The sequence below is a fragment of the Jatropha curcas genome, chromosome 6 (genome assembly GCF_041381405.1).
Source record: "Jatropha curcas cultivar XTBG-Jc1 chromosome 6, XTBG_Jcur_1.0, whole genome shotgun sequence".
Lineage (NCBI taxonomy): Eukaryota > Viridiplantae > Streptophyta > Magnoliopsida > Malpighiales > Euphorbiaceae > Jatropha > Jatropha curcas.
This window is the reverse complement of record NC_143156.1, coordinates 26,436,563-26,452,414: the sequence shown is the minus strand read 5'-3', so window position 1 is coordinate 26,452,414 and position 15,852 is coordinate 26,436,563. Positions and strand designations below refer to the sequence as shown.

General features: G+C 32.9%; 1 protein-coding gene and 1 long non-coding RNA gene across 4 annotated transcripts; both read left to right on the top strand.

The window, feature by feature from the left end:
- The first annotated feature begins 4,690 nt into the window (after nucleotides 1–4,690).
- On the top strand, nucleotides 4,691–7,081 carry LOC149495823 (uncharacterized). Its single transcript, XR_016321480.1, has 3 exons — nucleotides 4,691–4,817; nucleotides 4,888–4,955; nucleotides 6,317–7,081. It is a non-coding gene; the product is annotated as an uncharacterized LOC149495823 (long non-coding RNA).
- Nucleotides 7,082–8,515: 1,434 nt separating this feature from the next.
- LOC105641121 (Pectin lyase-like superfamily protein) lies at nucleotides 8,516–14,015 on the top strand. 3 transcript variants are annotated; one of them, XM_037638118.2, is made up of 4 exons: nucleotides 8,516–9,349; nucleotides 9,725–10,610; nucleotides 11,017–11,222; nucleotides 12,454–12,901. In XM_037638118.2, exons 1-4 carry the CDS (start codon nucleotides 9,216–9,218, stop codon nucleotides 12,518–12,520), a joined length of 1,293 nt encoding a protein of 430 aa, XP_037494046.1. In that variant the 5' UTR covers nucleotides 8,516–9,215; the 3' UTR covers nucleotides 12,521–12,901. The 3 variants fall into 3 exon arrangements, with proteins under 3 accessions (XP_037494046.1, XP_020537755.1, XP_012080989.1); XM_020682096.3 differs by lacking the exon at nucleotides 12,454–12,901 and adding an exon at nucleotides 11,613–11,935; XM_012225599.4 differs by lacking the exon at nucleotides 12,454–12,901 and adding an exon at nucleotides 13,648–14,015 and having other exon boundaries at nucleotides 8,523–9,349.
- The last annotated feature ends 1,837 nt before the right edge of the window (nucleotides 14,016–15,852 follow it).

Here is a 15,852-nt window from a genome sequence, read left to right as displayed (position 1 = left end):
AACATGCAATTCATTTCGCACGCCAAGATATAATTTAGTCATAAGTATATATACAACGTGACAATAAATCCATATTGAAATCCTCTATTCCTTAATATTTAAGAAAAAATGTGGAATTCATTTCTAATAGTAAGGGGAAAAAATTATGGCCATACCTACAACAAAAAGAACATAAGAAGAAACCCAAAGAAAACAAAAACCAGTTGTATGGTGTCTCTAAATTACATAAACAGCCATCTCATCTGAATTATTAAACAATGCACTCTTGAAATAATTAATTATAATTATAATATGATGTAATTAGTTGTTTTGTTTTGTTATAAAAAAAAATGGTATACTGTTGCTAATCACCTTTACAGTTAGAAGTCAGTACAATCTTTGCTCTTCTGTATACAATAGATTATATGAATTAATATTGTAAAATGTATCACCTTAATTGCTTTATTCATAAAACTAAAATTAGGGTTAAAAAATCAGAGAGAAAAGATTGATATTTTCTATTAAAATGTTATATTATTTTTCTACGTATTATATTTAAATATAAAGATTGCTTTTTCACACAGAATGAAGAAAAATATTTAATTTAATTAGATAGGAGCTATTTAGAAATGAATTAAAAGCAATCTGAATGAATATTAAATATCTAATTTAAATCCGAAGCTATTTAGAAATTTAATTTTAGTATCTGAATCCATCTTTAACTCGGATTATAATTTTCCGTTTAAATATTCGTTTAGTAATAAAAATATTTTTTATTTTATTTTTTAAAATTAAAACAAATAAAATTATAAAATTATTTTTTTAACTTAATAAAAAAATATAATATAATAAAATTGTCATTCCCACTTGCAAGGAGAGGAAGATACTTTTGACAAGAAAGGACGTGAATTAAACAATGGGCCCAGACAGAATTAGACGATAATTATAGTAAAATGTCGGTATAATAAACAAATAAATGATGTATTAACGAAATTATTATTACCAACTTGCACACGATAAAGTGATTCGTTTTATACGTAGTAGGTCTCAAAAGCTTGATTGAAATTTATCATTTTTTTTATTAATTTGCAATATAGCTTTGACTGATAAAATAATGAAATAATACAGCAATTTAATTTGAGTACGTGACTAAGACATAGCTTTAATTAGCAATCTTTCTCCACAAGTTGGGTATGAAATCATAAAAACTAAAATTGATTTGGAAAGTGTTATTCTTCTTCCATGCTTGATTTTGAGATCTCAACATCTTTAATAAAAATCGAAAAATAAAATCATAATAAAATTAGGAAAAAAAATATAAAATGAATTTATTTTTTACCATCTTGTACAATCAAATTTTTGATACACCATCGACTTTTTAATTTTAATTCAGTGGTAAAGGGTACTTACGAGGTTGACCAGCATGACTTAGATCATGAGTTTGATCCTCCGTAATACAAACTCTCATGGGCCAGCCCTTTTGTCTCCGAGGGCGAGTGATGATTAGTTAGGTTTGTGGACTGTTAAACGGATATGGATCGAGACATCTCGTACAAGTATTAAAAAAAATACCTTTTTAATTTTAAGCCAAATTACATTGATATTTTTTTTTTTAAATTTACGTTTTGGTATGTATTAAGACCAGATTACACATCAAGATTAAAATGGGTTATCTTAGATAAAAAAAATTAAAAAAAATTGTCAAGGATTAATCAATACTTGATTTTTAATTAAATGGGATTAATCCATTTGATAAAGATTAGAGTTTTCCATAAATATTGTCATTGAAAATATTTATAGGAAGGAATATTAGTCATACGGCTCAAAAAAAGAATTACTGCTGATTAAGGATTTCATCCGTAAAAAAAATGCTTAATGCTGTGAATGTGGCTCCATGGCAAACATTCTCAGCGACCGGAAGCCCAGGCCAGCTCATACGTTTCTGAATAATTTTTTAATATTTTCAATTTGTAATTTAATATTCGATTATTTGCTTGTTAGAAAGAAATTATATACATCAACCTATAATTTTACCATTAAGACACAATCATATGATGCTTTGACAATTTATTAAGGGTAAATTTCAAGTTTTTTTTTTTTAAAGAAAGAAATACTTTATTAACCAAAAAGAAACATAGACAGTAAGAATTCCGGAATATGATCCCATACAAGAAGATTAGCATGTCGGTAAGAGATTCTTGCTAAAGAATGTGTCTTTAAATTAGCTCGTTTTTAAATTAAAAACAACAGTAACATTGTTCCTTCAGCCTAAAACTTTCTACTTGAGAATCTGTGAAAATACAACCACAACCAGTTCCAGGTTTATTAGATTCAACCCAAGCCAACATTGCTAGCAAGGACATGGCTTCAACCAAAGTAGCATCTTCAAGGTATAATTAATAAGTAGTGTTTCTTAAGTAAAGAGGTCGAGTGTTTGATCCGTGGAGAAAATCTATTTTAAGAGTGCTTTCTCTTTTATAAGCATGACGTGCCGCGAATGGAACAAAGTTTAGCTCAATAAACTGGATAGACCTCTGATAAAAAAAAAAAAAAATAGCAATCCTTACTTTTCTCAAAAGTGTGAAAATGCCAATTATGTGATTAGATTTTTTTTTTTTTTTTTTTTTTTTTTGTATCAACAGAATTCTGCCTAGATAATATTTGAAGAAGAATTTCAAATCGAGTAGTTCATGCAATATCTACATTACTATGAATTCTTACTATTTATCGTAGATTATATATTTGAGAGAGATTTTTTGTGATATAGGGATATATTTTTACTATACTCAATTTTCCATTACTTAAAATTAATTAATTTCTTACAAAATAAATCTATCTATATATATATGATGTTTTATATAAATATATAATCTCTAAACCATAAATGCTTATGTGATAACATATTAGAATATGAAAGTAATGACGTGGCATTTTATTTTTTCATTATAATTAATTTTCTTTTGCATTTAATAAAAATTAAAATTTTTTATTAAATAATAGAGTTATAAACTAATAAATTTAATGGAGGATTTCATTATAATTAATACTTTATGCATTTAAAGGATAAAGTCTGGCATAGGCTCAACTCTTGGAAGAGATGTGCACTTTCAAGGGCGGGCAAGGATATACTCCTCAAGACGACTCTTCAGGCTCTTCCTAATTATGTGATGAGCCTCTTTCTTCTTCCTAAGACCCTTTGTCTGGAGCTTCAACATATTATGACTGCTTTCTAGTGGGGTAAAGGTGTTAATCATGATTGCGGTATTCACCGGTTAGGTTGGGACAGGTTAAGTCGGTACAAATACCTGGGTGGTCTAATCTTTAAACAGCTCTGGCATTTCAACATTACAATGCTTGGCAAAAAAGGTTGGCGTTTGGTTTCTGATCCCCGTTCTTTGGTTATGCACTTGTTGAAGGCTCAATATTTCCCTCATGCTGACTTTATGAATGCTCCTCTTGGGAATAACCCGAGCTATGCTTGGCGCAGCATTTGGGAAGCAAAAAATGTGATTCAGGATCATTATTATTAGCGTATTGGGCGGGACTTCAAGTTTCAATTTGGCAGATGCCTTGGTTATGGGATAGGGCAAACGCCTTTGTTACTTCTCCTTAGACTAGAGGTTTACATTTTGTATCCGATTTGATCACTAATGGCCGGTGGAATCTCCCTCTTATTACTGCAGTATTTAATGTGTGGGATATTGCCTGGATTCTCTCCATTCCCTTGCCCTCTGCTCTTTTTCCTGATGTTTTATGCTGGAAACACAAAGAGAAGGGTTTCTATTCCGTTAAGAGTGCCTACAAGGTCCTGACTTGGAATAATGCTATTCTTCAGCCTTCGTCGTCTTGTGCTACTTGGTCTAAGATCTAGCGTCTGAAGGTTCTTCTTAAAGTTCGCAACTTTGTTTGGTGGGCCTGTAACAATATTATTCCTTATATATCTTTGTTGCAGCAGCGGCGTGTTACTATTATAGATGTGTGTCCAATGTGTCATGGAAGTAATGAGTCTACTATTCAATTTCTTGTTCACGGCCCTTGTGTGAAAGCGGTATGGCAGGCATCTCATATTGGATGACAGAATTTAGCATTTGACTCGTTTTTGGTCTGCCTTTCCTCTGTTTTGAATCGCGTTGGTGTTATGGACGTCGTACTAGTCTTTATTATTCGTTGGGCTATCTAGGATTCTCAAAATGCAACAATATGGAAGAACATGGTTTTCTCTCCCTTGCAGACCTGGCTGCATGCTAACTCTTTTCTGCAGGAGTGGATGTCGGTTCATTCTTATGATCCTTCTTCTTTGCCGGGCCCTTTATCTCTCATTTGGCATAAACCATCTATGAGTTGGATTAAGATTAATGTCGATGCTACTACAGGTCTTCCTTCTAATCAGTTTGGGGTGGGGATGGTTGTGACATCCTATTGTATCGAGTCGTTGCATAGAGTCAAGTTGAGTCGGGCTGAACCAAAACCCAGGTCGAGCCATTAGAGTCCAGAGTGGGGTAGTATGGGATTTACTATAATAATGATAAAAAGTGGACTTACTTGAATAAAACAAAAAGATCAAAGTATAAGGATTAGGACTTCCTTGCACTAAACTATAACGCTTAGGTATTAAGTTGCAACCTATTGACAATTGAGGTACCATTTGGTAATTTTACACATATAATCAATGATATTTTTGGAGCCTACACGAGACTTCCATTTCACTTTCCCTTCTTCATCTTTATCCTCATCTCCTTCATCTCCTTTACTCATCTTCTTTTCTCCACCTTCTTCATCTTTATCTTCATTAATTGTAATGGTATTCAAGCATTAAATTCAACCTCTATTTTATCCAAGTAAGTAGAATTTCTTGAATTTCATAATTTAGTGATATTTTAGATTATTCATAAGAGTTCTTATATATAGGAGAGGTGAACTCAAAGGTAGAAGCAAAAGGAAGCTAAGAAGAAGTGTTAAAGCTCTTTTGGTGGAAGGTTTGATATATCTTTTAGTTTAACAAATTTTCTTGCATGAGAATATGTATAGTGTGATGATAGTGATAAGATATGTTGCTGAATGTTGAGTAATAGGTTTGAGAATGTTGATTAAGCATGGGATGCATTTAAATGAATTGGATATTGAATTCATGCTGAAACAGGTTTATTGGAAAACTGACCAGTAATTTCAACCTGAATTTGAACCTGTGTACCGATGGAATTAGGAAGTGGTATAGAAGAGTTATTTGTTTCTTTATATGTTAGATGTCTATGAGCTTTGGAATCACCTCAATTGGACTTATAAATTGAAAGATAATGCCCAAAATAGTACAAACTGTGTAGGCTGAAAATCAAAATCTAGGCGGACTGAAAGGTGCTGCTTTAGCTCAATATTTGACTACTTTACCAACATATTTCAGAGAGGTGGTAGAAGACATATTTGTACCCTAATGTGGTATCTAACCATAGAATTTGGAATCACCTAAATTGGCCTTATAAATTGAGAGACATGACCAAAATGGTACAAACGGTGCAAACTGAAAACCAACAGCTGGGCAGACTGGAAGTTGCTACTTTAGCTCAATATTTGACTCCTTTACCCACATATTTCAGAGAAATGATAGAAGATATATTTTTACCTTAATGTGTTAGCTAACAATAGAATTTAGAAATACCTGAATTGGACTTAAGCAGAAAGAGTTATGCTAGAATTTGTGACACATGTACAGGCTACCCTGGCAAGTTATCAATTGTTTCTACCTTACATGCAAGTTATCAATTGTTTGCATTATTACTCATTAGATGTTACTTGTATTTGTCTACAAAAAAAAGCATGAAACAGGTTAGAAACATAGTGAATGAGATAACATACAGGTAAACAGTCTGGTTTATGACTTTGATGAATAATTTAATATGTTTATTGTATTATTGAAATACAAATAATATACTCAACTGAAGTTAGGTGGAAACCATGTAGATAAGACTATGTCGCGATATAGGATATCAGATCTGCGCCCCATACAGTTTGGTACTCCGGCTACAGGCCATTGAGTGGATATAATTTATATACGAGTCATAGCAGCCCAGCCATACAGTATTCATCCAGTTTCGTCCAGTTCTTCTTATCACTTAGGTTTCACTGTAACCTTATGGAGCCATACAGTTATGAAATTGTGTTATTTCTAAATTATACGATGTTTCATAACAAATTGCATAATTCATACAGCATAATGAACAACAGGTAAGATCATGAAAGTATATTGATATGTGTGATTACATGTTTATTTATTTATTTATTATTAAGTTGAGATATCCACTGAGCTTTATTTGCTCAGTGAATTACTTGTTTTAACTCGTAGGTTCTAGGTTTGGACCGTAGAGAGTCAGCATACAACTGCTGCAGTTCATTTTTGGAAGACCCATTCTTCAGGGTAGCTATTCATTTTGATATTTTGGTTCTGTTTATACTTATCATGGCATGTACATGGCACATAGTTGGGCCCATTTCATTTTGGAAACTAGTATAATGTCTTATAAATATTAAGTACATATCTATATTTTACGAATGTAAAAAGCAACAGCCTGATATATTATTCAGCATACATAAGGATATCAGCCTGAAAGGGCATAGGTTCAACCAGCTTATAGCGTCTCGGTTCGGTTCATTCGGGTTTACGGGTGAACCGGGAAGGGACGTTACAATGGTAGCTCGCGATTGGACTGGCAGTTTTGTTGTAGTTAAGAATATGGTGTGTGGAGGTTCTCCAACTCCGAAGGAGGGCGAGTGTTTGGGCATGAAGGAAGCTCTTAGCTGGGTTATGGAGCATGGATGGCATCAAGTTGTATTAGACTCTGATTCTCAGCAAGTTATTATTGCTCTCAAGGAGTCCACTTACCTTGACAATTCTGCTTTCGATCTGTTAATTCACGACTATAAATCTCGTGTGCAGGAGATTTCTTTTGTTTCTTTTAGTTCTGTTCATCGGTCTGTGAATGTGGTTGCTCACCTACTTGCTCGGGCGACCGGTTCTGAGTTAGATATTGGAAAGTGGTCTGTTCACTTTTTCATTTTAAAAGAAAAAAAAGACTTTCTGCATTTAATAAATAAAATTTTTTTTATTAAATAGTTTTCATTCTATAAAAATCTAATGGAGTTATAATAGAGTAATAGTTAATAAAAATTAATTAAATAATATAGTTACATTAATAAATAGAATTAAAATATTAATTTCAATTCACTAAAATTTATTTCATTAAAATTACCTCATTTAATTTGAATATATGAAAAGTTTAAAGAGAAAATAGATACTTAACTTAATATATTTGTTGACCTACAAAATTTATTTACAATAATTAATTATTGCTAATTAACATTTTAGTTCATTATTTGAAAATTTTAAAAAGAGTGTATAATATTATCTTTAATCATTTAATCAAAATTACATAAGTAAATTATTTAAATTAAAGCAACATAGATATAAATTACAATAATTTTTTTGAAAATTACATTCAATTTAATTAAAAAATAAAAAATTATATAATTTACGCATTGCACAGACTAGTGATTAAAGATTAATATATTCCTTACCTTCATTCCTTTGTGCGTTTAAAGATTTTACAGGATTTAATTAAGAAAATAATTAAATCATCTAAGTTTTAAAAATATATATATATTAATTAGACTAAATATCCTTTTTCCCAATTAATTACTCAAATTTTAATAATTCTCTCTTTTAATTAATTTGCCCCTAAACTTGAAAGAGATGAATATTATAAGATAAATTTTAAAAAGTTATTGAGAATAGTTATACGTTGATTAGAAATATGAAAAAATTGACAAATAATTTCATATTTAGAGCTCTAAGAACAGCTACATCTTATTACCAGATACGAAATATCTACATTCAATCGAGCAAATGAGATTTTCCCCCCAATTATAATTATTGAAATAAATTCTGTAATTACACTAAATAGAAAATTATAATTTTATCTATGTATTTTGTCATAATATAAAATATTATCTTAATATTTTTAAAAATATATAGTTTTATCTTTTTTGTTTTACTTCTGTTACTCTTCTATCATATTGTACCGTTTATTCGGTAAATAAATTACTATTTTATCTTTATATTTTATTAAAATTAATTAATCTCAGTGTATTTAACAGAAACTATAAAAAATTATCAGACAAAAATATGACAGTATAATAAAAGCAAGCGGAAAAAAAGATTAAATCATGTATTTTAAAAAATATAAGGAAAAAAAATCGTATATTATAATAAAATGTAAAGATAAAATAATAATTTTCTCCTCCTAGATCAGAGGCTACTCTTTCTTCTTTCCATGGAGAAAATCACTGCAAAGCTGCAGATTTGACAGTAACAGTATCTCTTCTTTTTACCTTCACTAGCCAAAAAAGTGAAACTGAGTTTTTGTCTCTTTACCTCTGCTGTGTCCCACCATGAGCAAAACAGAACATGCCTGCTCGGCTACTCGCAGCCATCCCGCAAAGAATCTCTTATCTCCACCCCCACACACAAAAGTTACAGAAAAGGAAAGAAAAGAAAAAAACTTTCCAAAATTGTTTTTTCAAGAACAGAATTTGGATAAATCATAAACCAAAACCCTCCTCAAGAAAAAAAAAATTAACTTTTGAAATCATATTTTATTTGCTAAATATCTCTCAACCATCTCTAGAATAATTATCTAGCAAGGTAGGAATGTATTTGAGCCACTGTTACAATTTACAACCTCTCTTTCTTTCTCCTTCTATGCAGTGAGAAACTAGAGAGGGAAAGAGAGAAAGGAGGGAGATTCATTCTCTCTCCTTCTCATGTCAATAACCTTCCATGGTTGTTGTCCCCATCACTCACAGCCACCATTTCTTTACTTTCTCTCCTCTCCTTCCTTTCTTCTCTTTGAAATAAACAACAATAAAACCCCAAAAAAACCCTACCATGAAAGTAACACCAAAATTTTTTTTTAATTAGTTTTTGCTAATGTCACTATTATTATTCTAATCCTGGTTTTATTATCTAAACACTTCACATTTTCCCAGAATTTGCAGCTCTCTTTATGTTTGCTTGTTTGTTTCTGCTCTTCGTTCACCGGCAAGACATTCATCAATTATCAAACAAACATCTTAAAAAAGAGTCTTTTTTAGTCTTTTTCTTTTAAATATAGAGAGAAGCTGAAAAGGAAAGGAAAACAACAAACTTCCAACCCAAAACATATCCTTATTGCTCCGTTACTTCAAAGATGCTTCCTACCATCTGCATTCTTTTAATTTGCCTCTCTACTTCTTCCCTTCTCTGTATTAGAGCTTCTTCTTTCAATCTCTCCCTTCCACACCAACACCCTGACCCTGAATCTGTTGCTGAAGATATTCAAAGGTATAACAAATCAAATCTTGCAATACTGAATCTGTGTTTTTCTCATTTTCACTTTCCCAGATTTTTTTCTCCTTAATAGTCTCTGATTTCCCATTCTTCATTTATTTATGAGAATTAAGTTTACAATATATCATAGTTTCCCTGATTTATTGCATTTTCTCAGCAGCCAAATAGGGGTTTTAGATATTTATATGAGGTTTTCCTTATATTGGTTCTGTCATTTGCCTTATGAGCTCACATTTTCCGATCCTGTTTACTTGCCCTGTTTTTAAGCTACTTTGCTCTTTATTATTTTCCAACAATGTAGAGTTTCTTCAAAAACAAAGAGGTTTTTAATTCTTTACTTGCCTTTTTCGGTTTCCTTTTTCCTTGCAGGAGAGTCAATGCATCTATATCAACAAGACAACTTTTGTCGACTCAATGCCAAACCGGGAACCCAATCGACGATTGCTGGCGATGCGACAGCAACTGGGGGGCCAACCGCCAACGCTTAGCCGACTGCGCCATCGGCTTCGGCCAAGGTTCATTAGGCGGCTTTGGCGGTCAGATCTATGTCGTCACTGATTCCTCCGATCATGACCCAGCTAATCCAACTCCGGGAACTCTCCGGTACGGCGTTATCCAAAATGAGCCGCTCTGGATCACCTTCTCCACTAGCATGACCATCAAGCTTAAACACGAACTGATCTTCAACAGTTACAAAACAATCGACGGTCGTGGAGCTAACGTCTATATTACTGGCAATGGATGTCTGACTCTACAGTATGTCTCCCATATAATAATCCACAACATCCACATCCATAATTGTAAACCGTCGGGGAATACTGTTATAGCCGCATCCCCAACGCATGCTGGGTGGAGAGGCAGATCGGACGGCGATGGTATATCTATTTTTGGATCACAGAAAATATGGATTGATCACTGCTCTTTATCATACTGTACAGATGGGTTGATCGATGCTATAATGGGGTCCACTGGGATTACAATATCAAACAACTATTTTTCTCATCATAATGAAGTGATGCTATTGGGACACGATGATAGGTACGTTTTGGACTCGGGAATGCAAGTTACCATAGCGTTTAACCGATTCGGTGCTGGGCTGGTGCAGCGTATGCCTCGGTGTAGACGCGGGTACATACACGTGGTCAATAATGATTTCACATATTGGAAGATGTACGCAATCGGCGGTAGCGCTAGCCCTACCATTAACAGTCAGGGTAATCGGTATATTGCTCCGGCGGATCCTGATGCCAAAGAGGTGAGTTTTTTAAACGGAGCTTTCCTTTTTTTTTTTTTTTTTTTTTGTTTTTTTTTTACTTTTGAGTTGAAGATGGAAAGGGTTGTTTGCTTGGTGGCTTTACGCCACATGCAATGGTGGCGCGTGGGACAGACGTGCCGCCTTTAATGGGGGTTTATTGTAAGCTGGGTACTAAAATTTAATGAATAACCTGCCCCGAGAGAATTTAAGGCCATGTCAGCTCGAGAGTGATGCTAGTCTAACTACTAAGTAGTAGTGTATGCCAGCCAATTAAATTAAGGTGCAGAACAGGCGCCTTTTTGTTATATTTTGTTGCCCATGATCTATTCAATTGGTTGACGCTCTTTTAGGAGCGTAGACTGCAAACTGCTCATTATTTTATTACTGGGGACTGGGTCATTGATAGGTGACTAAGCGCGTGGACACAGACGAAGGAGATTGGGCAGATTGGAATTGGAGGACGGATGGGGACATAATGGTCAATGGAGCATTTTTTGTGCCCTCTGGAGCTGGATTAAGCGCTCAGTATGCGAAAGCGTCCAGTGTGGAACCCAAATCTGCTGGCTTAATTAACCAACTAACTATGAACGCTGGTGTCTTGGGTGGGCCCAGGTATGACCCCTGCTCTCTCTCACTTTTCAATTCTGTCCTTGTCACGTATAACTGGTGTCCTTTTCACTTAAATGTCTCACCGACAGTAAAATGACAAATATACCCCCACCTTTTTTTTTCCGGAGAAAATTTTATTTTATAGGTAAGAAGAAATTGATTTTTGGGTATAGGAAAAAGTGGGAGTGGAAATCTAAAAGAAAGAAGTGGTATTAGTAGTGTTCAGAGGAAACCTTTTTCAGTAGTAAAGAATCTAACTCATGAATAGTTAAATATAAAGTTCGACTAAGAATGAGGTTCACAGCTGAACATAGATAAATTTATTAAAATAAAGCAAGCATACAAACTGGGGCTTCTAACTAATTAATAAGATGAGTGTTTCAATGGTGCTAGGCTATTTACTATTAGATGGCAAATTGGAGTAACAGTTTTATTTGGAAGCAACGCATTATGTGCGGCAGAGGCATGAGCGTAACTGTCTCCCACTTTGTCACCTTGCACGTGATCATGGCGCGTGTATTGGGAATCTAGCTGAAGACCTAACAGCCTTGCAGTTCATTTATTTGTCCTACTCTTGGGAGCATTTCTGCCCTACACTTTTTTTTTTTAACCGTTGCTCCGCCTTGTAGCTAGTTTCCTTTGACCCCATAGTGGACCACCCGTAAACTTTTTTGCACTTTTGGCATTGGAAATTGATCTCTAGTTAATATTTTCAATTTTGCTAAGTACAGTTGCAACTGCCTAATTTTGACTCTCCACTAACACTAGCTTTGTTAATCCCAGATGAACAGTCAGACTTGTGCAGTCACAATTGTACAAAGCTGGTTACTTTGGTTAAAATTTACTCTATTAATTACTTGAAAAAAGAACCAAAACATATACTTACTAGCTATAAGATTCAACTTTCCTTCGAAGGTTAGGAAAAGAATAAAAATTTGCTATGGCTGTAGTTTCTCACATGTTAGAGTGGTTCCATGCTGGAAAATTTTATTAACTATTTGAAGAAAAAAAAAATGTTTGCTTAGCATGAGCAAGCGATCCTTATTGTTGGATACAATTTTAAAAGTAAAAGATTCAAATTCAAAGCAGGGAATTTTACAAGCAGAAAGCTTACCACATTGAATGGAAAATCATTTCCTGTGAATTATCTGGACATGCATTCTAAATCAGAATCAAGAAAATTTTGCCCTTTTTAATTAAAACCCATGTTACATGTTGTCTTTTGGGAGTATAGGATTCTTTTATCAATGACAAAAAGGACGCCTAAATCAGGAGTCAAGAAGCAACATATGCCCATGTGAGTTAACAGGGAAAGATTCAAAGTGCTAGTTGCAAAAGGATGGCCTTTTTTGGGTAGAATTGTAGGACACCCATTTAGCTTAGGGTCCATCTAGCTGGTGGTCTGTATGTATGGGTTTTTGTATACATGGGAAGGTGACTCAGTTATATTCGCTTGATCTGCTTTCCAGCCAATATGTGCGGGGCCAATTTTATGGTTTTTTATCATATTTTTCTGGTCCCACTTTGGCAAGAAGCTCACATCACTATTGGAAAAGGAGCTTTTTTCCTTGCCTGTGACCAATTTGCTTGCATGTTATTGTTGACTTTTGTTCATTTGGATATGTATTACTGTATAGTTCGTAAATTATGTGGTTGGGAGTGACAATATTGCAGTTGGTATATTCTATGTAGCTATCACTCGCAACTTGAACATCTTCAATTCCCTTGTATGGTTTTGCTAATTTTGAACTTTGATGCAAGACATTTGCATAATCTACGAAATTGTTCCGCATGTCCCCAATTCTATAATTAGCTTCATAGATTATATACACAAAATGAAATATGCAAAACTTTCTGCTTACAATTTTCCTAGCCTTTTTTCTTGGTTACTTCAAGCTAGAATTGTTGATCCTGTGTATCTCTGCCTGCTTTTTCTCTGTGTCCTCTGTCTGTGTGCATCTCACAACGGTAACTGCAAATTCAAAATATCGTAAGATCACAGCTGGCCCCACAGTCTGCCTTTGAACCCTACTTGAGACCCAATCCTCAATCCTATTTTGAAATTATATATCCATTTGCATAAAAAGCAAAAAATAAGTTTATTTTATTATTTTGAATGAAAACTATTATTTTTTATGGGGTTAGCAATGAAACATAATAAATTAGCTTTTTTTTTTTTTCTAGTATAATATTACATTAAACTTACATTTTATTATATATTATATTATATTTTATTACCACTCATCAAATATAAATTTAAAGATGTTATATATAAGCATATACTCTGCTCTACTTGCATATGATTTATCTGTCTTTTAGATGCATTTACTCAAGCATCATTATCTGAAAGAAAAATCTCACGTTGTGATTTTGTTGCTCTGTTAATGTATTTATTATTTATAATGTGTTTTTGGAATTATTTGCACAGAGAAGACAATGGGGACGTTCCTACTCCAGGTTTCAGCGGTGGCGGGACCACCACGGGCACCACCAACACAGGAACGGCGGGTTCCACTGGGGGTGACGCAGACTACTTCGGAATGATATTCGGGAGCGGCGGCGCTCCACCGCCCACTTCTTCTCTTAGCTCAATAATTTTGTCTATCTTAATTATTTTAATATTGCACACTTGCAACCTCGGTGCCATATTATCCTTTCCATTATTGTCGTCGTTATAGAAGTTGAAGAAATTTAAAAAGGAAATATTCTTCAAATTAAGAAAGTTAAGATGTAAAAAAGGTGGTAAAAGAAGAATGAAAAAACCGAAAAAAAGAAAAAGAAAAAGAAATTTCACAATTTTGCTTGGTCTCAAGTGCGTCTTTTTTATTTTTTTTTAAAAATATTTATTATTATAATTTCCATTGAAATTCAAACTTGAGAACCAGACATTGTAGATAAATATTATTGCTTATTCAATTGTTGCAATTATAGTTTAATATGTAACAAAAATTATTTAAAAAGGAATTATTAAGATGGGGTACGGGAGGGTGGGTGAGGTGGCATTTTGATATCCACGTCAACTACTACAAAATACATGTATTTTATTTTATTTTATTTTATTTATAAAGAAAGAAAGTATTGTATTTGTTGTCAAAATAATTTAGCAAGTGCAGTGGGTAGTGTTATTTTCATGAAATAATAATGGAGTTGAACATGGGTTGTCTCATTGTCGTTGAAATTGCCAAACCGTCTTTTATATATTTTATTGCTTTTATCAACAGAATCTGTTAGTTAGTATATTGCATAACATATAAAGATTTTTAATGGGTAATATTGGTTGGTCACAACTTATAACAGCAATGCTGTTTATGTTTTAATATAAGTTCATAAATAACATTTTTTTATATAATTAATAATAAATAATCTTTGCACTGTATTATTGCACTCAAAGTAACTATATAAGAAATATGTATTATGAAAATTCTAATTAGGGAAAGAAAATTTCAGGTTCCTAAACTAAAGCGAAACTATCATATAAATTTTATTATTTTAAAAATTTAACTGGGAGACTCTAAATTATAATCAAATTAAACCCTCTGTCTTAAAATTTTATCATTTATCCGTCAAATCTCATGGAAAAGACGAAAATAACTTTTTTAAATAAAATTTTGAGTATTTAAATTTCAGTGAAACTAATATATAGGTCCCTAAATTATGTTTCTATTTCAAAATAAAGCTGCTTAATTGATAGACTTTCAGCGGAAGGACTCATGTGTCTTTTTTTTTTTTTTTGGTATAATCAGTTGTAATTATCTCGGATTATAGTGTCGCTTCTCTCAGCAAAGTCCGCTTTTTTGGTATTAAATTTATATTTTATAATTTTACAGAGATTGAAATCGCTTATAACTCTTGATTGTTCATCTCCTTTTCTAATTTTGTTAATGTCGTCGATAAGGTTTTGAAACTGTGCAAATTGTTTTACTTCACTTCTGTTGCACATATTTGGACCGCGGTATGTTGCAGTTGACTTTTCCAGGTGACATAGCAACCTAATTTTTTAGATTTTCGTTTCCGATTTGCCATTTGGGAATTGAAATAGAATAACTAACGAAAGCAGTTTATGTGATTTTTCCAAAATAGATGCAGCTTCTGAATAAGTTCAAACTGGGCCTCTTACTCCCTACGAAGAGTTTTGGCTCCAAAAGATGGTTGTAAAGATATTTCTAGACGTGAAAGATTGAAAAGGAAGCTTCTGGATCCAATAATAATCGGAGAGAAAGGGTCCTCTTGCGGTGATATATCATTTTTGTCATGTATGTAAATAACCATTCTGGTTCTATGTACTGTGAAGTATAATTTTGAAGGCTTTACCAATATAAATGAGTTCATGATTAGCTTTTCTTTTATGGAGCTTATTCCTTTCCATGTATTGTTTTTATTTTATAATGCATCGTATCGATGGTGATACATTGTTCACAATTATTGTGCATTGCTCCCCAGCATTTTTTTTTATTTTTAGGGTTCATTATAATTTAATGCCTCAATTTCGAAAATCTTCTATTTTAATATCTTAATGGAAATCGTTTTACAATCAGATGTTTAAATTTTATAAAAACTTTTAATCGGGTATCTCTCACTTACATGGCAAGTTAGAAATATAAATAAAATAGAGATGTTATGTCACGATGGATTT

Excerpts from the sequence above, each read along its gene's own strand:
- LOC105641121 (XM_012225599.4), top strand. The coding sequence starts at position 9,216 with ATGCTTCCTACCATCTGCATTCTTTTAATTTGCCTCTCTACTTCTTCC. Across the intron at positions 9,350-9,724 it reads GTTGCTGAAGATATTCAAAG|GAGAGTCAATGCATCTATAT; the intron begins GTATAACAAATC and ends TTTTCCTTGCAG. Across the intron at positions 11,223-13,647 it reads GGTGTCTTGGGTGGGCCCAG|AGAAGACAATGGGGACGTTC; the intron begins GTATGACCCCTG and ends TTATTTGCACAG.